The sequence below is a fragment of the Populus euphratica genome, unplaced genomic scaffold, assembly GCF_000495115.2.
Source record: "Populus euphratica unplaced genomic scaffold, PopEup_1.0 scaffold43.1, whole genome shotgun sequence".
NCBI lineage: Eukaryota > Viridiplantae > Streptophyta > Magnoliopsida > Malpighiales > Salicaceae > Populus > Populus euphratica.
The window spans coordinates 962,519-987,894 of record NW_011499889.1 but is presented as its reverse complement, the minus strand read 5'-3'; the positions used below and the strand labels follow the sequence as shown (position 1 = coordinate 987,894).

Here is a 25,376-nt window from a genome sequence, read left to right as displayed (position 1 = left end):
TCTCTCTTTAAAAAGAAAAGAAGGGGGGGAAAACCCTAATCTTCGCCTGCAAAAAAAAATGGAGGAAAACGATCCATTCGCAGCAATAACAAAGCTGTGTCAAGTCTCATCTTCCCAAGAGCAACACTTAAACCACTGCCCCTTTGCTCTGGAACCTCAGACAAACGGCGAGCTTCTCTCCCTCGACGCCGAAATCCCAGTCGCTTCTACCGCTATCACCATGGTCTCCCCTCCACAAACTCCCCAGGATAACCACAAGGACGGCCTATATGACAATTCGAACCTTCAGAACGACGGCGTTTTCACCACTCCACCTGAAGAACCCTTCCTCTCAAGCTCCAAAAAACGACACGAGCAGCAGCAGGAGGAGGAGGAGGTTGCCTTTGATCACGTAAAGGAAGATCGGAGGTTTGAGAGATTTGTAACTGATGAAAATGTTGCCGTTGATGATGGAGATTGTGAGGAAAGTTCGCGAGAGAAGGATCTAGGGTTTACTGTAGAGGGGGAATTGACGGAGAGAATTGAAATTGAAGGCGATTCGGGTGGTGGTGAGGATAATTATCAAGACAAAGAGGTAATTCACTGTAATTATATGAAAGGTATGGTTTTGAAAAGAGTATTAGCTTCTTCAAACAATGCTTTAGGTGAGTCTTCGAGCAAAAGATCGAAACTGTATGATAAAAATGCGGGCATAGTGACCCCAGAACCTAGTTTAAGAGCTGAAATAGGGAACAGTTTAAAGAGATTGGTGAAATCATTGGATAAATTTAAGTGGACTCCACGTGCTAGTGTAGGGGCTGAACCTGTGAAATATGACGAGAGGTTAGTGAAAACAGTGGATGTAACCATGACTGAGTCGAAAAGATCAAAACCTTTGGATAAAAATTCGGTTTTGGGGATTCCAAGCAGTAGTTTAGTGAGTGATATGGAGAGGATAAGGGAGGATTTGGGGGATTCTGTAGAGAAATTGGGCTCTGAGGGAGGTAATGGTTCTAACCATGGTTTGAAATCACCGCAAAATGAGCTAGTTGGAGAAATGGTGATTGAAGTCAGTAATAGTGATAGAGAATGTAGTGGAGAGAGCTCAGCAAAGAGGAAGTTGCAATTTTCTACTGAGGTGATAGAATCTGAGATTGAAGAAACTGATGCAGCTTTGAGGTTTGTTGATGGAGTGGAAGAGTTGGAAGCTGATACTAGGGAGGAACATTCTGCTAGAAAAAGCATAGATGACCTCGACAAGTTGAGATATGTTGGTCCTGCAAATGTTTATGGCACGGATGATGTCACAGAAAAACGTGTGTTGCCAGCATCTGTACAAGGAAGGAAGGAGAATGCAGGAGCAGGGAAAGCTGAGCATGTTGCTGTTTTGTCTGAGATGACCTGTATGCATCTTGAGATCACACTATTAGATGTGTTGAAGATACTTGCAGAGAACGAGCATTATGATCCAAGTCTGGAAAAGTTAAGTATCTTGGATGCTGCGAAGATAGGTGGCTTGACTTTTCCTTAGGCCTTGTTAACTGCCAAAGGAGGAGTATTGATTCGGAGATGACAAAGACAGGAAGGTGAGTTCTTAGCAAATGTTAGTTTTTTGTGGGAGATTTGGTGTGGTGGGTCTGCTTGTTACCTTTGGAGGAGCATGGATATTTTGCTTTGAAGCTTCATGTTAAAAATCCATAGAGGCAGGTAGGTTTTTGAACTTGGAAATTAGAAATGGTTCTGCTGCCTTAACTTTTTGCTGGACAAATATGAATGTTAGGAGTTGTCCCTTGGTAATGTTAGGAGATATCCTTTGGTATTTCCCTGGTTGTGACTTGTGAGGTGTAAATGGATTATTTTTTAGCACAGAAGCTGTATTGTACAGAACATGTATAAATGAGTCGTTATTGTTAGTTGATGAGATGCGCGGACTCGCTTTATTTTTCCTTTGTTTTCTTTTCTTCATTCATTCAAAAAAGTAAAGACTCTTTACTATGTAATCAAAGTAGACTTCAGATGAACTATGCCCTGGTTATCAAACTAGGAAACCGGTAAAGGCCACACTTTTTTCTTCCATCTTCCCTGAAACCAGGGAAACCTGTGAAAAGTGTGTACATGTTCAATTGAGCCAAACAAAGTAGCGGCTACTAAGTTACAATGAGCAGGTAATTGTGGATGATATGCAAGCAAAAAGGTTGGCTTCCTAGGCCAGGTTAAAAAACACAATGATTGGCCCACCATGATGCATGCCTGATGCCTGGGAGGGACAAAATTGACTTCTAGGGCGTTCTATCATTGGTTTTAACTTTTATTGGTGCTGTCGAAAGGATGCGAACACGCTTTCCATCTTAACTTGGGGTCATCGGTCTTGTCTATTTTCTGAGCTCCTGTTGTCTGTTGAACATAACTCTACATTTCCCTGACAAGTATAATAAACCAGAGAGAGGATGGAGAGTGCCTTCTGTGACTGTAAACAGTAAGTTTGTGATTCTTAACCAAGATATGGATAATTCTATATTTCTGCTTCGATGGGAGAAGCTACATGAATCATATCGGATTCAGATATGTAACAGGCCCCCCATATTATCGCAGGGGATGTTATGTCAAGAAGTTCGGCCGGCATGGTTTCCTAAGATCCCTGACATTGCGGGAAATACACCTCCTTGTTTCTTTAATTGAATGAAAATGGTATGGATTGGTATGGTAAGGTATTCTCCTTCTCTTTTTTGAGATTGAAAGACTGCGAAGTTAGAAAGCCTGATTGAGAGAGTCAATTTGATCTTTATGATGTTCTTTCAAATTTTCACAACCACTCGGAGTTTGCTCGGTTAAAACACGTCACGATAGAAAAAGCGAGCAATTATTGAAAACTATTTTCATAAAACACTTTGACTTCTGCGATGATTTCGTTTTCGGCATTAAAAGCCATTGGAATCCTGACTCCCTCGATTCCTTTATTTTCTTGCCAACCAGACCGCTCCCCATGCTATAAAATCTGCTTAAGGAACTCATGGAGGATTAGCAATATCTTGAATATGATTCGAAATCTAACTTCTCTATTTTGTATGCAAATTTTGACTTATTCCCAACCACAAAGAGAGAGAGGCACCCAGCTTCAACTTTCCCCACAACTAATCCTGGTGATCAAAGGTGGTGTTAAACAAATAGCATCGATCGCAGTAGTCTCATTCAAAAAAACAAAACTATTTCCTCGTGATTCCTCCTGGTCGCATTCAAAAACGCTATTCCACTGCAGATTTATGTTCGTTTCTCTTTATATCCTTTAGTAGTCCGCAGGGGGGTGTATCTTATCGTTTAGATGCAGGCAGGCATCCTCCAAAAGGTAAAAACAAAAGCTAAAATGTCTACCTTTTTTCTCTATGCAGCCTAGAAAGCCATTCCTCCTTTTCTTTTTGGTTTATACTCCCTCTGAGTCGGCAAGTAAAAAGGCGACCAACCAAACCAACGAACGGGTTCTTAAAGTAATGTGCAATACAGCAACTATAATTGCATATAAAACTCTTGAAATCACCAGCTGCTATCACTTTTCAGCCATATATAACAATCTGTAGTCAACCTATACAAAAACCCACCCAAAAGTCATCTCTTAGCATACCAAGTTCAAAATGATCCAAGGAAAAAACAGCAACCATCAAACCTCATTCACAGACTTGTTGGGTTTGGCATCCAAAACATGTGTAACCTAGTCACCTGATTCAGCGGAAGGTGCATCTATTTTTGGCCCTAGTGATTAAAAGAATCAACCGGACAAACTTTGTTAGGGGCGGCCTAGGTGCGGGTATATTGAGCTACTACTAGTGCTTGCCTGTTGACCAAAACTATTAGTTGGGTAAAAGAGCTCTGCCTGTGCAAATGAACCATTGGATGGGATGTCCAGCAGCAGGTCCTGATCAGAACTTTCATCCACAAAATGGAGAGAATCCAGCATGAGGGAGCTACCATCAGGAGGCAGGGCAAATAGGCTTCTTGGACTAAAGCAAGATCCATCATTGTCTATGAGTTCTTTGTTCTCATACGTAGCCTTCATGGTAACCCTTTTGGGGCTCTTCATTAACTTCACTTCTGAGAGAAGACAAAAGAAAAAGCTTGTGAGAATAGTTCCAATGCATATCAGGGAAATGGTTGTAAAAAAGAATCAACTGACATCCATGAAGACAATCACCTTTAACTTTCACCACACATGCTGGTGGTGACAATCTAGTAATCATCTCCAGAGGGATTCTACGTGTTAACTATGTCCATGCCGTGTGCAATTCCTAATCATAGCTGGCATGTTTCATTGGGTGAATATCTACATCTACATCTACATCTACATCTGTATTGTATGTGTTCTTTAACATACGCTGTTCTGATTAAAATGAACTTATACTAAATATGACGTGAAGGATTTGGTACACCCCCATTACCGCAATTCCAAATAAAAAATTGCAGAAAATTCAGCACAGGATTGATTTAACACACTTATTTGTATTAGCATGTTCCTCTCCCATATTAACGGATTCCTAAGCTTTTACAAGCAGAATTTAGTCACTCAACTTTGAGATACAATGTCACCATCGGTAGTCATTTGCTTCTAAGACAAAAGTAATGTAAAGGATCAACTTGCTCAGTAATATATCCAAAGGTGAGCATTGCTAACCTGAAAACTTCTGACTAGGGCTGTCACGTGATCTTTTGGCACCAGCTATATTACTCATTGCAACAACATCTGGATTTGGTCCCTTTCCAACGAAAGACTTCCCATTACTATTTTTACACTTCTGCAGCCAAAGGGAGAAGGCAATAAGCCATTACAACCACATGTCCAACTTCCGAGGAATTAAATGACAAATAATATTTTCATGCAATAAAGTTCCTACTTTAAAAAGATCAATTCATACCTTGAGAAGATGATAACGCTCCACCCATTTGGATTTCAACAAATTGGACAGTGTGAGCCTTTTCAAAGTTTTACAGTCTTCAGTTTTTGCTTCTGAGAAGGACAGATCAAAGACTCCTTCTGAAAGCAGTTGCTGATAGGAATTTATGTTTTCCTTGAATTGGGGGCTATCAAACATGCTTTCAATGCTGCAAAGACAACAACACATCATCATCAATCTTGGTTTCTGTGTATTTCAGTTGACATTAGATAAAGGGTGATAGAATAATTTGTACAACAAATACACACACACCAACAGACAAAAAATATAATATCTTTTCTTTTTTCCATGAGCTGACTCCAGTCTAATCTATACTGAGCACACTAAAAGGCTTGGGTATAAATGCAAATGGTATCAGGTTCATGATGATATTGAAGAATGCAAACATTGATTTAAAGTGCTAATGAATACAGAAAATAAAAATGAAAAGCAGATGGCAACTGACAGCAAATACAATGCCTTGCATCACCTAATTGCAATACCATTCATTCCCACCGTCCTAACACTTATCACTGAGGTATAAGGCTAACCTGTTGGGAAGTTTGGTAGTATCGAGTGGAGGTAGATATTTTAGTAATTGCTGTTGCTCTTCATTTGTCAAGTGCCTTGCAAACTCCTCAAAGTTAATAATATCCTACCACAACCATAAGCAGAATCATGAGACGCACACAAAGGGAATGATATTAAAGAAGATATGTTCCAGACATATCTAAACATTTGAGACTTCTGTTCAATCCACGAGAGTAGTAAATATATGTGGGGGAAGATTCACAGATCATTCAAAAACAGAAGAGTGTTAACCTTGGAATTTGGGTCTGTGTACAAGAAAATGAATGGCACATATTTCATGAAAAAGCCTCGTGTAATTAGTGCTTACAAGAGTTAGATATGGAGCAAAGAAATGCAACTTACATTCAAATCTATGCTGCAAAGTGGTGAATTATGACTTCCCAGGATATGTACTTTTTCATGTGGAAACTTGTCCCTGAAATTCCGAAGAGTAGAAAAATTAAACACTGTTGCCATAACAGTTCCCCAATGTGCTCTCACTTCTTTGCCATTCCAATACTCCCTGCATCCTACTAGTAGTCTGAAAGGTAAACCTCTGATTCCACCCCACTCACCAGCTTATTTTATGAACATTTTCTATCCATGCTAAAACCTACCCCGTGTCGGAATTTACATTTGCACTTGAATTTTAATCTTTAGGAGGCAGTCAGGATAGAAAAACATCATATCCAGGTTCAACACTGATACTGTGGTTCTATCCTTGTTACATATTTAACACAGAAGATTGCCTTTCAAAGTTTTAAATACATGCATGGATGAGTTACCTCTTAAGTTGCTCTTGCTGCATCCCTTGTCCTGTGAGATTCTTAGTTGTTTCAGTAAAAGGATATGTTGTATTAACACTCTTGTTTTCATTATGTACAGGAAGTATCACAGGATGAGAATAAGCCTCATTTGTCAAATATTGTTTGTTCTCAACAGAAAGAGAGCTAGCTTCAGATTCCTCATCTCGAGCTATTGAGCTTGGATGTCTAATGAGAACACTTCCATGTCCTATCTCAACAGAAACCATTGGAGTTTCATTGTCAAAAAGTAAATCCTCTTCTGAAGAGCCAGAGAAGCATGACGACTGCTGCTCATGCAAAATAGTATATAGATCTTTTGTAAGCTTCTCAACTGAAGATGGCTTTGGCCGATTGACACAGGTCCTCTTCCTAGAAGGCACCAAAGAGTCCCACACAACTGATTGGGCTGGACCTGAGAAAAGAACAATGAGAATACATTTATAAGTCAATACTGCCAATCATGTTGAGAGCATAAAACATTGCATACACCTTTCTAATTTATGTCACCATCCCCTATAAAACTCAGGCAAAGATTGAGAACTAAGGGCACCAAGCATATTGGTTCTAAAACAGCGGAGCAATAGTACTGAGGAAATTGGTTAATTTGGTTCCAGTTACACTCACACATCACTAGTCCCAATAAAAGAGGTGTTAACCATAGTAGTATTTCTTTATTCAGATAAAGTAGCCTAGCAGCCAGCTTCAAGTATGCTAGCATCCTAGAAAATCAAGGTAGTCACTCGTGTTTATTCAGAAAATCAGAGTGAGATTCTTCAGAGCTCTGTTTTGCTGCCGTTCAACAGCACTATGATCACCTCTCATAGTTTTCATTTCCCACTAATTTGGAGCTGTTTCCTGAATCCATTATTTTCTTAAACCAACCAAAGCATTCACATGGACTGGATATGCAACTAATCCATTCAATTTAACAAATGGCCAACAATCACATTCTTTTAGAGTGATCTCTTTTGTGCAATTAAAACACAGGGAACAAATATTGATCTTAGTGGATGCTCAACCTGTCAAATCACTTGCTTCTGCACTGCCAAATTGTGCACAACTCTCCGGGTTGGATATGGCTGACCCAGAACTTGACCTATTACTAGTGTCCTCATCTACAACCTTTCTATAACCTTGGTTGTAATCGAGAGCAACCCTATTGTCATAATTTGGCTTTCTCTTGAGCAGCTTCGCTTCTTTGTTCTTGCTTATAGACACACTCTTCAATCTAGAGACCCTGTGATCCTCATAATCATCAGGTTCAGCCCTAGCATGAAGAGGGGTATAGTTTGCTAGTGTTCCCTTTGTCCTCCATCGTGATCCACATGCATTGCACAGCACTGGCTTTTCAGGAGGCCCATTGCGCCAAAGAGGTGTGCCTGTTGAAAGATAGTTGTCAGCAATATACATGCATGTTAAACAATCTTATCCACAGCAGTGATAGAAGATGCAGTTTAAATTAATGTGAATGAACAAGGAGGAAATATTGCTCATCCAAAACTTGACACAAGAAACCAACAAAATAATTTTAGCTAGAATTTTGTGTATCTAATAACGAGGCATTGATGTACTGGTATTGTCCAACTGTGTCTCTAATCTGAGAATGAATCGCATGAGAGCAGCCCATATGCATCAAACAAATTATGAACGGGATAAGGAGACTACATAGGCACAAATCCAGCAATTCAGACCAGAAAAAGCTCTGCTGGATACTGATAAGTCTTTTTTATATTGAATAGAACAAGTCCACAAATGTGGTTGCCTCCTTGCAACGGCTAATCCACCAGTAGTGGTTGGCAAACCACAAGACATTTAACCTATAGCCAGGCAGCATAGATATAAGCTCCTTGAGAAGAGTTCTAGCTGCAGCAAATTAACTTAAGACGAACTTATTTCTTTGGAGTTTGCAAGCATGACCATTACACTCCCAACAAATGCAACCCAAACAATGACCAAAGTCCACTGGAATGATAAAGGAACTGTTCGGCCTCTAGGAAGTTTAGACTTTACAGCTGATTCCAGAGCAAAAAAAACAAAAAAAGGAATTATATATTTCACATGAATTGAATTGCTTCATAGCTCTGGCAGTAAAAACCCCAAGTAACAGACAGGAATTGAATCACTACTTGAAAATGTCAAGGAAGTACATTTTTCATTGAATTGTTAAGTTCAGCAAAGAACAGCACAATTTGACTTGGTATTTGGTCCCGTTAAAATCCTATATAGAAATAAGAAAGTCATACGAATCAAGCATAGACTAAGTAGTTACCCAGAACTCAACAAACTCCAAAACCAATTTGCAGTGATGTGATATGTTCAAACCTTGTTAGAGCGGTCAAAAAAGAAAAAACCAGTAGATAAAGGGAAGGATTTACAGATTCATTAACAAAATGAAAAACAAGAAACAATTGAGCATCTGATATGTTCAAAGAAACAAAAGACACTTGTTGCCCAGAACCCATGTATAAACAGAAGAGCAAGTGTTCCCAATTTATTATGTTTGTCCACGTAATCTCTTCCTTGTTGGTTGTGGTCATTCTGGTTATAGTCATTGTGTTTTCTATACATGTAAAAATCAATTGCAAGAATCTTTATTGAAGAGAGAACAAAAGGGGGAAACCAATTTTTTGTCAAAAAGAAAGGAGAAACAAGAACTCACTTGTAACTCCACAGTGACAGCAAGGTCCTTGTTTGCCCATATCTCTCTCTTTTTTCCTTGACTCAACAAGATTAAAATTCAAAGGAGATGATAATTTACAAAGTAGAAAAGGAATAAAAATATGAAAACTCAATTTATAGACAACAAACAGTTGAGGAAAAGATCAAAACTTTGTGTAAATTTGTTCTTTTTATTAAGCCTTGTAAGACATATATCAGTGGTTCTTGGGTATATAAGGCTCTTTTGCAGCAAGCCCAGAAACAGTGCTTGCAAAATAAAGCAAAAGCCAAGAAACCCAGAAAGAGTTTAACAAGTCTTATAGTTGAAAGAGAAAAAAAAAAAAAAAAAAAAAAAAAAAAAAAAAAAAAAAAAAAAAAAAAAAAGAGAAAATGAAACAAAAACAGCAATTAAAAGGGAAAAAAAATCTAACAAGAAATGGAGAGTATTTCCAGCTGGGAATCTATACAATCCAATGAAGAAGAGAAAAGACCACTTAGAGGAATCTAATAAATGGCTGTGGAAAGGAGGAAGGTGAAATGTGAGAGAGAGAGAGAAGGTGTGTGTGTGTGTGTGTTTGTCTATGTATATGACCTCTTGTTGTGTTGTTGTTGTATTGTATATGAAGTAAATGTTGAGGACCTTTCTTTGCTTTTGCTTTATTTTTATTTATTTTTAATGTTAATTGAAAGGTTTTCAATTTCCTTTCTATAATGTAAATATATATATATATATATATATTTGTTGTGCTTGGTTTTTTTTAACCTTAAATGGAGACATGGTTAGGGGAATACTATTGCTTCTATCCCTGTTGACTATTCTCCTCTACTTCTCATGTGTGTTGTGGAGGTTTTTCAAAACCTCACAGCAAATATTAATTTTTTCAAAAATAATGAAAATGGTTTTTTCGGGGAGAAATAAAATTTGTTTCAGAAATCATGCTCTTCTCGTCTTAAAAATACTATTACTTTGAGTTTTTTTATTTAAAAAAATTAAATAGGATAATAAAAGAGAATATTAATACAATGGCAGTACGTGTGTGTGAGTGTGTATTTATTTCAATTTCAGAAACATATTGAAATGAGTTAAGGGAGGAGTAGAAGAAAGGCTAAATAGCAAGAGAACATCAGAAATTTGGAAAAAGAAAAAAAAAAGAGAGAGAGAGAGAGAAGGGAACAGAGAGGGCATGGCCTATGTTAATTGGTGGTCACAGCTCATTTATCACCGTCTAATTTGCAAAACAACTTGAAAGGGACCCACTAAATGTAGCTTTGCCCTTTGAAAGTCTTTTAAGATTTAAAGGCGATCAAGGAAGTCTCCAGCTTCGTAATATCCGGACCCTCTTACTGTATCACAACTTATTGTAAATTAAAAATGCCCCAAAAACCTGAGGCTTCAGAAAATTCAATTTATATTATTTTTATTGAAAATCTTACACACCATTGAAAAAGAATATTTGTTATGAATGAATTTGATGGCTATATTAGTGGTAAATATTGTTTTTTTACAATTATTTTTATTTGAAAATATAATAAAATAATATTTTTTTATTTTTTAAAATTTAGTTTTGACTTCAAAACAATTAAAAAACCAAAAAATAAAAAAATACAAAACTCTAATTTTAATCGCCTTCTCAAACATTAACTATAGCAATATGATAGCTTCTTTCTTCAAGTGCATTTCAAGAAGAATGTGTTATAAATGTTATTAATTTAAAAATGTGTATTAAATTAATATTTTTCAATTATTTTATATATAAATGTTATAAATAAAAAAATAATTTTTAAAAACAACTCAATAACAAACACAATACATAGCAATTAGATTGGGTAGTTCGTCCATCGACAGATTTTGACCTAATAAAAACCAACCTTTTGTTATTATTTTTTTTTTATGGAAAGTAATGAAAAAAAGGTCCATACAGCTCATTAATTACTTGGCCTTCACCCGGGGACAGGTCAATGGACTAGAAGGTCATGGCATTACATCACTTTGTATGCTTTTATTTTCTATACCTTAATTTATTACATGTTTTACGGAGTTTAAATTATATGATTTGTTTTCCTTCAATGAATCATACACCCAGAGACCATTGACAAATTTGTTTGAACTAAGCATGTATCACCCTTTCTTTGCAAAACTTTCCAATGCAAGCATTTTCATCGACAATACCATGATCGTTTGAAATCAACAAGCAAGAAAAAAATCAATATTTATAAAACAATGCTATTTTCTTGATTTATTATTTAGTTGCTTGTAGAGTAATTAATGATATTTTATTATTTATTTTCTTGATTTATTTTAGTTATAGATCGTAAGTTTTATTTTATTTTTTTATTAAGAACCCGAGAGAATACACCAATTATGAGCACCATGATCCTATGATTCATCTCGTATTTATAAAATATCGATATTTATAAAATATTATAATCCTATGATTCATCTCGTATTTACAAGATTAAAATAGTTTTATAGCTTAATTAAAAAAAAAAAACCCTCTCTTTCTTGTTATAAATGATGCTTTGTTGAGAATTAATGGCAATGATAACACCAAGAGTAAAGGGCAAATCACGAGATGCATTGTGCATAAATTGGATGGGTTCAAGTAACTTACCTCCCTCTGCTTTTGTTTTCACCGTATACCATGCATCCTCCTCTAATCTTCAAAGTCTATGACTTTAAATTACACGACAAGGCAACCTTCTCGCTCTTTCTGGGCTTGCTTTATAATGACGAGGTTGCCCTCGTCCATCTTAATTTTTTGGCCATTCAGTGTGAAGATTGGGGACAATGAGAGGTCATTTTCATCAATTTAGAATTAGTTCTCGTATGGACGCCATTGCTAAAAAGAAGAAGAAGAAGAAAAGGTGCTCCGCATAACTCCATACAAGGTAGAATAATGGAGATACAAAAATAAAATAAAATAGAAAATGTAGCCAGTCGCCTTGTGGGTCCCTAGCAAAAACTCACAACTGCCGGTCCATCATCGACCGGTTCTTCTTCCCTTTTTCCGGGTGTGTCTGTATGTTATGTGGTGGTTGTTTTTAAATGTTTTTTATTCAAAAAAATATATTAAAATAATACTTTTTTTATTTTAAAAAATTAACATTAACACATTTAAAAGCATTAAAAAACTAATTCAATGCAAAAAAAAATTTCAATTTTCTTAGAAATATCATTTGAAATACAATTTCAAACTATCATTTCCTCTCGTGGTTTTCTTAGAGTGAAATACCGAAAGAACTCAAGTGTTTCCATTTTTAAAAATCAGCTATAATTTTTTTTTAGAAATACTGTAATGTATTATTTTTTAAAATATTTTTTACTTAAAAATAATATTTTTAAAAATTTTATTATATATATATATATTAAAATAATTTAAAATAAAAAGGTATTAAAAACGATTAGACCGCACTCCCAAACAAATCTTAAGCAATAGGCATGATTACCATTTGATACGATCTTGCATCAAGCCACACCTACAGCTAAGATGATAAGTTGCATGACTGGAGCCATGTGCTGCACCGTAGGAAGCCCATCGATGATTTTTTTAATCTAGTTTACTAAACAAAACAGAAGCCGTCTTTTTTTTTTTTAAAGAAAAAACCTAATCTCCGGAACAACCAATGGCTACTTTTTATCTTCTTTTTTTTTTTTATTTCGGGAAACGGATATCCTAAGTTTAGTTCAAATGTACGAAAATGCCCCTGTCTTTTTCTTTCCTTCTGTTTTTTTTTTTTTTGTTTTTTTTTTGGTGATTAAAATCCCCAAACAAACTCCTGCGAGTGTTTTACAAGGTGCTGTCCTATGCTGTTACTGCAAGCGTGCGGTGTTTCCTATGGTCGCGTCACCAGGATTAGACAAGGCTTGTAATAATATAATAATAACACTCCTTAATTTTCTAGAGCATATTAGAATATCCGTATGCCCACATTGCCCCTCCTGTTGGGTGAGAGATCACGGCCGTCCATTTGATAGAATTGGCTCAGATAATTGCTAGGCCGAGGCGTCCCTGTTATGACAAGTGACATTTTTGCTGTTGTTAATGAGGAGCAAATTGTTGTTTGACAAGTCTTTGGCGACACCATGCTAGGGTTGTTGCTGAGATCTATAATGTCGTTTCTTTCAGGCAAATTGTAATGGCAAAGAGGTCCATATACTGCAAGCTTTCCTTTTTACTGTGTTGTTCTTAGATTCATGCTAAATGCCTAAGATTTGAGTGGATGATTGATTCATTTCGTGGGGGTGTTTCCGAGTATTTTTGTATTATCTTATTATTGAGAATATTAATCAATATTCTTGTGCACCATTTACAGAGAAGAGGGGACAAAATCCAATAGACTAGTGATGGCTCAACATGTTTAGATGCGCACATGACATGAGTGAAAGGGTATGACATGAGTGAAAGGGTGAGGATCCAATTTTATGAGAATTAATTAACAAAATCACTATGCCATGTGGGTGTTAAACGGTAACAAATTTCATTATTTAGTCATTCTCTCGTAATTTATTATAAATTGAAATGGTTTAATTTAAAAAAAAAATTAATTTGATCCTTAATCTTTTTTGACACCATTGAACTCTTTCGAAGCCAACTTTTAGCATCTAATTATATGTTTTTTTAGGGAAGGAGTGTTAAATTAAAAAAATAGAGAACTGAAGTGAAAAAAAAGTAAATTAAGTGATATATTTGTTTGAAAAGTTCATTTTAATCCTCATTTTTTAGATATTAGGTAGTCAATCCCTCTAATTTCTAAAAAAATTATTTTTATTCCAAACTTTATTTTTCTATTTTTTGAGTTTTTTTTTTTTGGTTGAGAAGAAAGAAAGACTTGTTGAATTCCGGCTTAGAAAAAAAAAATAATCATAGAAGACGGTTCTAGCCACCAAAATATATAGTCGATTTTGAAGTAAATAAGCTCTATTTCATAAGAGAAATTTGATTTAAATGTTTTTTATTCTCTCCTTACCAAATGATAATGAGAATAATTTTGGCTTTAGATTGATTTCTTTTAGCTATTTTTTTATGGCCATGTATAGGTTTATCAAGGTGTTTTGTGTTTTGTGTGTGTTTTTTTTGTCAAAAATAGATTGAGATATGAGTTTTAAATAGAAAAAACCCAAACCCATGATTTTTTAAGGGCCATTGGTCACTGAAATCTGCAAAAAGCTGATGACACGTTGTCAATGATGATGATCATGATGATAAACAAATTAAAATAGGCTTATTTTAGGAGTGTTGAGACTTGAAAGTAAATAAAAATAGATATTTAGGCAAAGGAAAACCATAAAAAATAAAACAAGAACCAAACTGAGATTTTGAAAAACTTGAGGCAAAGGTGTAATAAATAAAAGAAATATCAAAATGATATTTAAATATGTCCATGGCATCTCCAAAAGGCCAAATATGGCTGACCACTTTGCTTAAAAAATAAGGAGTCTTATTGGATTTACTTGATTATTCACTATAAATTCATCCATTTAAACACTAAAAGATAGGATAAAGGATTAAAAGGAAGTCTAAAAGAATTTTAAGCTAGTAATTGAAGAATTCTTTGAGCTTTGAGGAAAACAAAGTGACAGGTTGGAAGAACAAGAAGAGGAAGAAGAGAAAACTCATTTCCATTTACTTTCTTTTTCAACTTTCTAGTTTTTAAGTGGTAAGAAACCTTGTCTTATGCTTAGTTTAAATTTTTGTTGTAAATTGATGAATTTGTGTGAAAAAACATTGTGAAATGTTGAGCTTATATGAATTATTATCTTGATTTAAGATGTTGTGTTATAATTATATTTTTATATGTGGAAAAAGAATAAGAAAAATAATTTATGATAAAGAATTAATGTAATATTCCACATCAGCAGACGAGGGAGTGATAGCTAGCTTTATTAAGAGTGCTAGTTGACAACTTATCATACGTGTTTTGGGGAGTCAGGCTCAAAAGTGAGATCGCGTCACTAGAAACAAAATCATAAGGGCGGTAAAGCCCAAAGTGGACAATATATTACAAATTGTACCGGGCTGTTATATTTGATATTAGAACCGACCTTACTGGCTGTTTGATTGTGCCGACAGGATCATCGGGCTCCTAGAGGGGTGGATTGTAATATCCTATAATGGTGGGTGAGAGAGTGGTAGCTGGTCTTATTAAGAGTGCTGGTTACTAACTTGTTATACGTGTTTTAGGGTGTTAGGCTCAGAAGTGAGCTTACGTCACCAGGAACAAAACTGTGAGAATAGCAAGGCCCAAAGCGGATCATATATGGAAGGTTGTGCCGAGTTGTTACAATTAAAATGTAAACTTACCCCTTCTAATGATGAGTATTTCGGCTAAGTGGAAAAAAAGATAGAGTGTTGTTTGATTAAATTATGATGAACTATAAATAGAATTATATTAGTTAGAACCAATATTAGGTGGGTGACAAAGAAATTGAAAGAAGAATTAAAGAATTTTACTTCCTTTATTAAGTCAATAGTTTTAGCCAAAGTAAATGCAAAAAAAAAAAAAGGATATCAATTTAAATTTTGAATGACATTGTGTAGGAAATATGGTTGTATTTGTTAAGATGAATAAATATGAACTTGTAAAGTAAATGAATGTATGAATTGGAAGAGTTGAAGAGAAAAATCCACCCCTCACTATTTATAGATTTTTATCCAAATCATAAAGAAAAAGGTTGGGATAAATTGATATAATTGTTATGTGATTTGTATAGAAATATGTTTTTAAGAATAGTTAACACTTGCGTAATACATGGATTTAGATAATTGAAAAGAAAACCCACCTTTTAATATTTAAAAGCTTCGACCTAAAACTAAAAAATAAATGATAAAATTTTACTTCAATTGATGAATAAATGGAGGATCCCTAGTAGATATTACTTGTCATATGTTGACAACATCATATTAGTCTAGATAGGGTGAGTTATTTGGACACAAAAATGATACAACATCTAGAAAGCTAGAGTATCACAGCTAGAGGGTTCAGGCTATCAAGGGCAGATGACTATGCCCTCATTAATAGCATTTACGGGGGCTCATGTGCCCCGTGTTAACCTTAATTTCCTAACACAAATTATTAGAGTAGTAGTTACTATTACATCTAGTGTAGTAGTTCTATCGACCTTTATAACTCCTACAGCTCTACCACCTATAAACCACATGGTTACTTTAGTCTGATTAGTTAAAAGTATGAGAGACATAGATTGTGAGCCATATTTATAGAAAGATGATGCAAAGATTGTATGTAAATGGATTAAAAAAGTGAAGAAGATATTAGCATATATTAAGGTACTAAAGGAACTTTAGGTGGGTTATGTCACTCATTTACTTTTAACAAAATGTAATTTTAATGAAAGACTGTGTTCCTAAAGAGAGTTATAAAGATGCTCACTTGGGATAATTTTAAAATGGGGTTTGAGAACAAGTTGTAATCTAAATATCACCACAAAATGAAAGAGCAAGAGGCTTTGGTCCTAAAATAGGGAGAGACACCAATGTTGAAGTATGAAAAATATTGCATAGTCTCTCTATGTTTGCTCCATACTATATGCCTATTAAGCAATATTTTATAGAGAGACTACGAGATGGATTAAAGTAGAAGATAAAACATAGGTCGGTAGCCTTACAGTTTAGTACAAGTAAAGAATTAATTAAGGTAACTTAAGCTCTAAAGACATGTATAGGTGAGGGTCAGTAGGACCAATCTGGGTTTGGAAAAAAAAAGATTCAATTTTTCTCTAATAAACCACCCTTTATAAAGAAAGGAAAACGAAGCTAGTTCAATCAGTTTAGGAAGAAATAAGGGAGTTTTAGATAGGAAAAAACATCAGCTGAGGCCTTCAAACATACATGTGGAGGGTTGATTAGGGGATAGTTAATTCCAAAGCCTAGTTCTACTGGAGTGGTCTCGGAATAAAAGACTATTATTTATTCTTATTATGTCTGATATGAGTAGAGATACCTGGGTTATTGTTATATTTTTAGATAAAAGGGATACATGTGGTGAGACTATTAATATCTAGACTAATAATGCCATTTTTATGGAGAGCAAAGACATTTTAAGAATTACCCTAAAAAACTATTGATTATACTTAAGAATAGAGGTACTAGACACGGAGTTAGTAACAATTTATCATGATAGACAAATCTTTTCATCCAATACGATCGAGGACTAGTTATAATAGGGGACGACTCAGGACTCAAGAGGATAGAACATAAAGGAGTGTTCTATATAACTTATAAGGATGTTAAAGTTGCGTATAATATAGGGGAGAGTGTTCTATATACTATGATTAAATTTTATATTTATACATACATTAATTGATTCTAGTGCAATACATTTATATATAACAAGTAAATTTAAAGGAAAAACCTGGGAAAAAACTTGTAAAGTAGAAAAGGGATTCACAATTGGTATTTTTTTAGATGAGAGTGTAAATATGAAACATGAATACAAAGAAATAAGGTTTAACATTAATGGGTATGGGATAGGAGTAGACTTTATATCACTAGAGCAACATGATTTTAGGTAATATTGATTATAAGTGTAATATTGAGAATGAACTGGTTAGGCATGTATAAAGTTCAAATGAACTATTTTACAAAAAATAATAGCCCTCCAATGATTAAATAGTAGGAGAATAACATTTAAATGAGAGAAAAATATTATACTGAATTATAGTTATGATTGTTAGGAAGATGATGAGATAAGGTTGTACTTAGATGATAGACTCGGAGAAGGATGGTATTGAGTTGTCAAATCAGCCTATATTAAAAGATTTTTTAGATGTATTTTCAAAAAATTTACTATGATTATATAGGATGCGCCTGCAAAGCTAGTTGAGTTGAGGACTCAACAATAAAAATTACTAGATAAATAGTTTATATACCTAAGTAATTCATCATGAGGAGTTCTAATATTGTTTCAGAAGATGAAGGATGACACATTTAGACTTTGTATTAACCATAGGCAATTAAATAAGGTGACACTAAATAATAAATATCAATTTCTAAGAATAGATTATTTGTTTAACTAGTTCAATAGAGCACGAGTATTTTTAAAAATAGATTTAAAGTCAAAGTATTGAGAATCAAAAAAAGAGATATCATAAAGACTATTTTTAGGACTCAATACACACATTGTCTATCATGATATATTGTCTACTATTATCTTAAAAAATAAGTTGCTCAAGAGGGTAAAAAATAAGTTGCTCAAGAGGGTGAACTATTTGAAGTTTAAAAATAAAGATTATTGTTTTAGTTTAGGTTTCAAACCTAATAATAAAGATTATCAAAAGATGACAAAGTTAAAAAGAGAAAGATAATAAATCAAATTAAAAAGTGTGAATCTAATGATGAAAAGATAGATGTTTATCACATTTGCAACACCTTTTGTCACCTTCCATGTATCATCAATTCAGTATAAAAGACTTAAGCTTAGATAAATTACTCCAAGATATAAGAGTGGGCTTTTTATTAGAAAATAGCGCTAAGAATATTATAATGAACTCTATATTTACAAGTATTGAGACATTGACTCTCCTATAATTGATCATTAGTGAATTGAGTAAAGACATAGATGTAACTTAATTTGTTATGAAATGTTTAAAAGTTAAAGAGGGGAAAAATTTTTTATCTATGAACTTATTTTTTATCCATGTAATATTATTATGAGGAAACGTAGTTCCTTTCTTTGTTCATTATGTTCACTTTGTTTTTTATTTTCTTTTTTTATATTTTTATTCACACTATCTTGTTTGTAGAAATATCCAAAATGACCGCTCCTTTTAATATAAAATAATTACTTTGAAAGTAATTTACCTAATTTTTTAGAAACTTTAATTGCAATGAATAAAAAAATATGAGGCGAGAAAGATGTGCATGAATTTGCTAGGTTAATTGAATAATCTTAATGGCTTATAAAACAAAACCAATAAGAATTACAATTGATGACTATAGGCACCAAAGGGAATGAAAGATAGTTAAAGTTTAGGACCTTGGATTGTCTTGATGCAAAGAGAAATATAAAAAGAATATGCATGCGTTTGTATGGTCACATGTGGATATGACAGGCTTGACACTAATATCATGTACTTACACAACAAGTTATCTTTAGTTCTGAATTGTATAGCAGTAAATAATAAGCTAAAGGATGAGATTGAATATTATTCTTATCAAATCAAAGGAAGTGATGTGTAAGCAATGAAAATCTAGATTATTGGAAGTGGTTGAATATCCACAGTGGATATTGATGTATTATGGCGATTATAAAGAAAGAGAGAGAAGTTAAAGAGTGTGAGTGGATTTTAAAGACTTAAACAAAACTAGTTCTGATAACATTTTTTCTTTACCTCATATTAATATAATTATGAATAATGCTGGCAAAAATTCCAAGTGTTCTCGTATGCATGGATTTTCAAGGTATGATAAATGAAGAGGATAAAAAAAAATACCACTTTGATCATGGTCGGAATTAAGATGGATTTCCAAGTCTTCGCTTGATTACCATTCAAGACAATTAAATAATACCTATATCTTTATTGTAATAACTAATTTCCCAGATTACAAGATGACCACATTGCCAGTGACTCGTGATCTTGCCTTCATTTGAGGTCGAGATTTAAGAGGTTCATGCACCAGGGATGATGGGCCAGAAAACCCCACTCAAAGCCTGGACAATTACTACCATACCATGCGTACGGGGGTCATTGGTGGAAAGATGGAGATGGCAGAGATGCTGAGCCACTAGATAAGACCCACCTCAGCTTGCCTAAAGCCAGGCTAATTGATAGATAGCACTTCGTCGCATCATGGTTCATGCCTGTCCACACTTGACCATGATCTGGAATTGCCACTGGAGAGTTGAAACTGCGAGCCTAGTTGAATATATTTTTAACAAGTGATGGAAAGAGAATACATCAATAATACACCAAACAACGGATTTCAACGAAAAATAATGACCTTTGTTTCCTTGGGGAACTGAAGCTACTCTCTCTCTCTCGGGTCACACTGAAGCTACTTAACGAATGAAGAGGTTGCTGGGGAGTTCCTCCATTTCATCTGGCTGAAAACTCAAAGACACTGTCATTGTTGTGATCGGACATCAATTAGAGTGCTATTATTTTGGACCAACAATATGTTCCCACGATGAGGAGGTTTCACGTTCAAATATATCCTTGAAAGATGGAGTCTTTCAAGGATATATTTGAAGAACTGCCTTTTTTGTATAAGGTCCAAAGGGACATTAGATAAAAAAGAAGAAGAAGAAGAAAAACAAAAGATGGCTTGCATCCCATACTTAAGATTCGTTTGGTTCAAGCTTGAAAGTGACACAATTACACATACTGAGAACATCTTGGGTTATAAGAGTGTTGCCTGGGTTTTCATAAGAAGTGCCACGAACACTTTTTAAATACTAAATAGAAACTGAATATTTCACAGTCAATGAAGCCTTCAAATTAGATAATTGAATGGCTTGCTGTTTTCATCTACTGATACTCCATAAAACCAAACATTTGTCTTGAGACCTTCTACATACGATCAACTAGCAGAAACATGTACTAAGAAGTGCCCTGGTTCCCATTTTGAGAGCATAAGTTTTGTCAGGCGCCAATGGAGAGAAGATTTCCTTGGTGCCTGTCACGTGTTATTGCTCGGAAAAGTTATAAGAAAATAAATAAATCATGATTTGCATGTTTGCTGAGGAGAAAACTCATCACAAGAATCCATAAATAGCTAAAAGCAATAGCTGTATTGTGTCATGTTAGCGTGTATTAGATCGTCATAGGAGTATTACGTACGTTGTTTATCTAGACACTAACTGTGCCCAGAGTTTAGACAGATAGAAACAATATTACTCTGTGAACACATAAAAGTCTTAATGGGAATGACTGGGTCGGGTGGTAGAAGCCTAGCTGGTATAAAATGCTATTGCGGATGGTGGAATGTGATCAGGATTTGCATTTAATGAGACACACAGCGAATGGGGCCAAAGAATAAGTTAGGGTTCTAGAGAAATTTTCTAAAAGATACCTACTATATCCAAGATAATGCACCAATCTAATTAATCATTTCTTGAATTGCCCTTGTATGAATCTTTGAGATCATACTTTTTAAGAGAAAGGGAAGGAAAGCAGCTTCTACTTTTTCCACAGCTCTGCTACAGAACAAAGGAGCGAATGTCAGATTTGGCACACTCAGTTGTCTACGTACTGACTGCTACTTGCTCCATGCTTTCGGATAAAAGAAAGGAAAGAAAAGCAGCTTCTACTTGCTACTGAACATCGGAGAAAAAGTCAGCTTCTACTGCTACTTGCTTCATACTTCCAATGAAAGAGAGTCCGATGATCCCATCAGAACCCCAGTGGCTTCGGGGGCTGTGCAAAAGGCATGAACAGCATTCGGTTAAAGGCCTTGGAGACCTAGCCCAGTACCCTGTTGGGCTTGCTTCTTGCAGGTCTAGGGCAAGACTTGGACAGAATGGTTGGTCAAATATGGCGGGCGACTACATGAATGTCACCTTTTCTCTCCTTCGCAGTTTTACCTTCTCCTCCCCGTGTCGTTTCTTCCACTTCCTCTTGATAACATTTCCTTTTCAAGAGATGTCTTTTCTCCTTGTTATTCAAAGGGCTTTTATTGTGATCCATTCATGGGGTCTGTGAGCGGAAAGAAAAGGGAGAGACTGAGAGAGACCTTTACATAAAGACAAATTAAGAATGTCAAACCCTATTTCAATTTAAAACCTTTTTTTTTTTCCATAAACTTTCGACGGAGGGCTAAAGTAATTGGATATGAATCAGTTAGTCAATAATTTGTGGAAGAAGACTCAATAATTCGATCATACTTGATAGTCTACGCCTTGGAATTTTGTGCAAGATGGTAGAGCTGGGAAACTCAGCTGACACTGCGTTTCAGAAATTTATTTATTTTTAATTTATTTATATTTTTAAATTATTTTGATGTGACGCTGATGTAAGAAAATAACTTAAAAAATAAAAAATATATATTTTTAATATATTTTTAAATAAAAAATAATATTAAAAATAACTGTTATTGGGGTCTGGCTTTAAATACGAGGAGACAGTTTTGAATCCAGTACAGCGAGGCTGATAAACAGCACCGAGCCATGGAGATTTTCTGCATCCTATCCATGTGCTCTGTGCTGACGTGTCATACACATATTAATGACGTTAATTCCTGGATTTCTTATCCTAACTATATTAATGATTATATATTGAGAAATAATTCAAATATACGTTACTAATTTTTACTGTTTAAAAATCAAACGAAAATTTAGTATGGAATTGTTTGGATTTTAAATATCAAACGTTTTAATGTAATAAATAATCAAGATTATTAATTTATAAATAATCAGGAAAATATATTAGAAATACTAGGAAATGTTTGAATATATAATACGCGTGTAAAGCATATAAAAAAATATTCTAAAATAATTTAATTTGGTCACACGACTTTCCCTTTTCTTGTTATGAAATATTAGTTTAATTAATTAATATTATTTACTTTTCATGTTTTTCCTACATACTGATCATATACTATAGATAGATTAATTAGCTAATACAAATATAACCTAACCTATCTTGATATCATGCAACAAATGGCTATGAAACAAAAGTGAATGGATTCTAGCTTTTAATGCTAATAGCCTTAAATATTTTTTAATAGATAGATTAAGCTAAATGTTTTACTTAAAAACTAAATAAATCGCTTTAAAATGAATTCTTTCTCTAAAACACAAACAAATATCATAAAAAAAGAAAAAAGAAACAATAATCAAGATTCAAGACATTACATTGTTTTCATAAGTAAATAGAACTACTAAATCATTTACATAAGATCCATACAAGTTGGGCACTAATGTAATTAATATAAAATAATTAATTTAATTTAATTTTTAAATATTTAATTCATTGACTATACAATTAAATATTAGTTAATTACTATATAAAATAAAAAAATGATTAAGGGTAGCAAATTTAAAAATATTTAAAGTTATATCTATCTTTCAAATAAAATAAGCAACCTTTAATCTAAAAAAAATAATTCCCATGGTTTTTAAAATTTAAGCTAATATAAATTTAACGTGATTTTATAAAAATTACATTTCACTAATTTTAAAATTATTTTTAAATACTTTTTTGATACTTTACTTTAAAGTAAAGCAGTGAAAGCAATAAGAGTAGGTGGTAAATAGAGTAAAAAGCAAAGAGGAAGCAACAAAAGGCTTCATGAAATTGAATTATGTAACCTCTATCTAGTCCTAACCATCTCCATCAACTCTAGCTAGTCAATTTTAATTTTTATACGTGATTTATTTTATTTTTTAAAATAATTATATGATTTATTTTGTTAAATTTCAAGTCACAAACATATGTTGAAGTATATATTATTTTAAGTAAATTCACAATATATTTATGATTTTCTTTCTTTTTATGTTCGACTATGCTTATTTATATCAACTGAGTTAAGCTGAAATATTAGTGGTTATTTATAATGCATATATTTGATAAAATAATTAATTTATAGTATGTCAATGAAAATCGAATAATTAAAAGGAACACTCAAAACCTGAGTTTTTGTTAATTACTATTTTGAACCTTGCCTTAATAATAAAATAAAAAAGAGGATTGGGCTCCGTTAGCAAATTAAAATCTCAAATCACTATCCTAGAAAGTTTTACCTCTAATAACCATATTTATTTGGTTTAGGTGAAATTAATACTAGTATGTATGCATAATATGTATTTTTATTATAAAATCAAATAATAATATGGCTTACTGTAAATAATGTATTTTAGGATGATTTTTATCTTTTTTTTTAACATAATCAATCTCTCATCCACAAATCTTTAAAGGACCAATTAGAATTTCTAATTATTATAAAACTAAATGACAACTTCTTTTTTTATTTTTATCAATTCACATAATTAGATCATTGAGATGTTTCCCACGACATTATAAATAGTATCATAACCTAATTTCAACAAACCAAACATTTATTTTTAGTAAAAAGTTATTTATTTTATTTTATTTTTATTTTTATTTAGTTTAGGAAAATATTTTTATATAGTTCTTTTATTTTTTTCTATTTGGTATAGGAAATTAAATTTTGTGCCTGGTAATTTATTTTTATCATTTCATTTAGTTATCTCAATAATAACTCTATAATTATTTATCTTTTTCTCTTGAGTCTAGATATGTAGCTAGTATAAATAGGATTGTTTGACTTGTATTTTAGCAAAATATTAGAAGAAAAAATATTTAGTAATAAAATTTTGAATTAGAACCTTTTCTATTTGATAAAATTCTATGTTGCTTATAATTGTTGTTTTTTGTGTTGTTTCTCTCTATGTTAATATGTGACATGTGAAAAAAAAATTAACATCATCAACAAAATAAAATCTTAGATATAAAAAAATGAAAATTCCATAGTGAACAGCATACAAAACCTAAAAAATTAATTTTAAATTTAATAACAAAAAAAAGAGAGAGAGAAAGAGATATATTAATTGTCAGAAAAATGTGTTTTTGTTTATAATGCATCTGAACTATATAATGAGTAAAGATATGATGTATACAATCAACATGATAAAAAAGAAATGAAAATATCATAGATAAATAGCGCATAAAAATCTGAAATAACAAATTTTAATTCACTAAAGCCAAATAAATAAATGTATTGCTAAAAGATGGTGAGTTATATGATAAATGTAATAAGAACTGTATAAGTTTCTAAAACATGAAATTAAAAAAGACAAGAATCACCCATGCAACAGCGAGAGCTAGATATTGGCTTGTTCTGTTGGTTTTTTTGCACTAACAAGACTTCCAAAGATTTACATTTTAAGATGTGCACGAAATTGTTTAATTTTTTTTTGTTAGTTTAAATTAACAAATAATGTTTCAAAATATGTTTTGGCGAAACAGCTGATTGATCTTCCATAATAATATAAAATCTTAAACTTTGTTTGTTCTCTATGTGCATCGAAATCACGATCGAGCACTTTAATTTTCTAAGTGATGGAAGGATTTTTGAAATCCTTGCTTCACATTCAGACATTAACGATGCTGCATTTGGAAGGCCTTGCAGAGCTTACAGAAAGCATTGGATCTTCCTCTTGCCTGTTGATGAACTGTCTCCTGATCTACACACACAGACTCTCGAGCTTTCAACTTTTACTTTTCTACGTACCAACTCTTTGCATCGACTCTACCCTTAATATTGTCTGATGCCTTTTATGTCTCATGAGGAAGAGCTGACAAATCCCTCAAGTGTTCATCCACGTATGAATCTCACATTAAATATAATAAATTAGTTTTTTGATTACTTGAAAACAATATAGATTATCGTTTTATATGTATAAACACAAAAGGCAGTGCGTATATTGTCTTTCAGCGGACAATGTTTCCTACATATCACTACATCTC

General features: G+C 33.4%; 1 protein-coding gene across 1 annotated transcript; it reads right to left on the bottom strand.

The window, feature by feature from the left end:
• Positions 1–3,453: 3,453 nt before the first annotated feature.
• On the bottom strand, positions 3,454–9,281 carry LOC105130935 (GATA transcription factor 26-like). Its single transcript, XM_011033665.1, has 8 exons — positions 8,934–9,281; positions 7,294–7,653; positions 6,254–6,686; positions 5,832–5,904; positions 5,450–5,553; positions 4,881–5,067; positions 4,640–4,760; positions 3,454–4,062 (listed from the first exon to the last, which is right to left on the bottom strand). Exons 1-8 carry the CDS (start codon positions 8,971–8,973, stop codon positions 3,758–3,760), a joined length of 1,623 nt encoding a protein of 540 aa, XP_011031967.1. The 5' UTR covers positions 8,974–9,281; the 3' UTR covers positions 3,454–3,757.
• Positions 9,282–25,376: the final 16,095 nt, after the last annotated feature.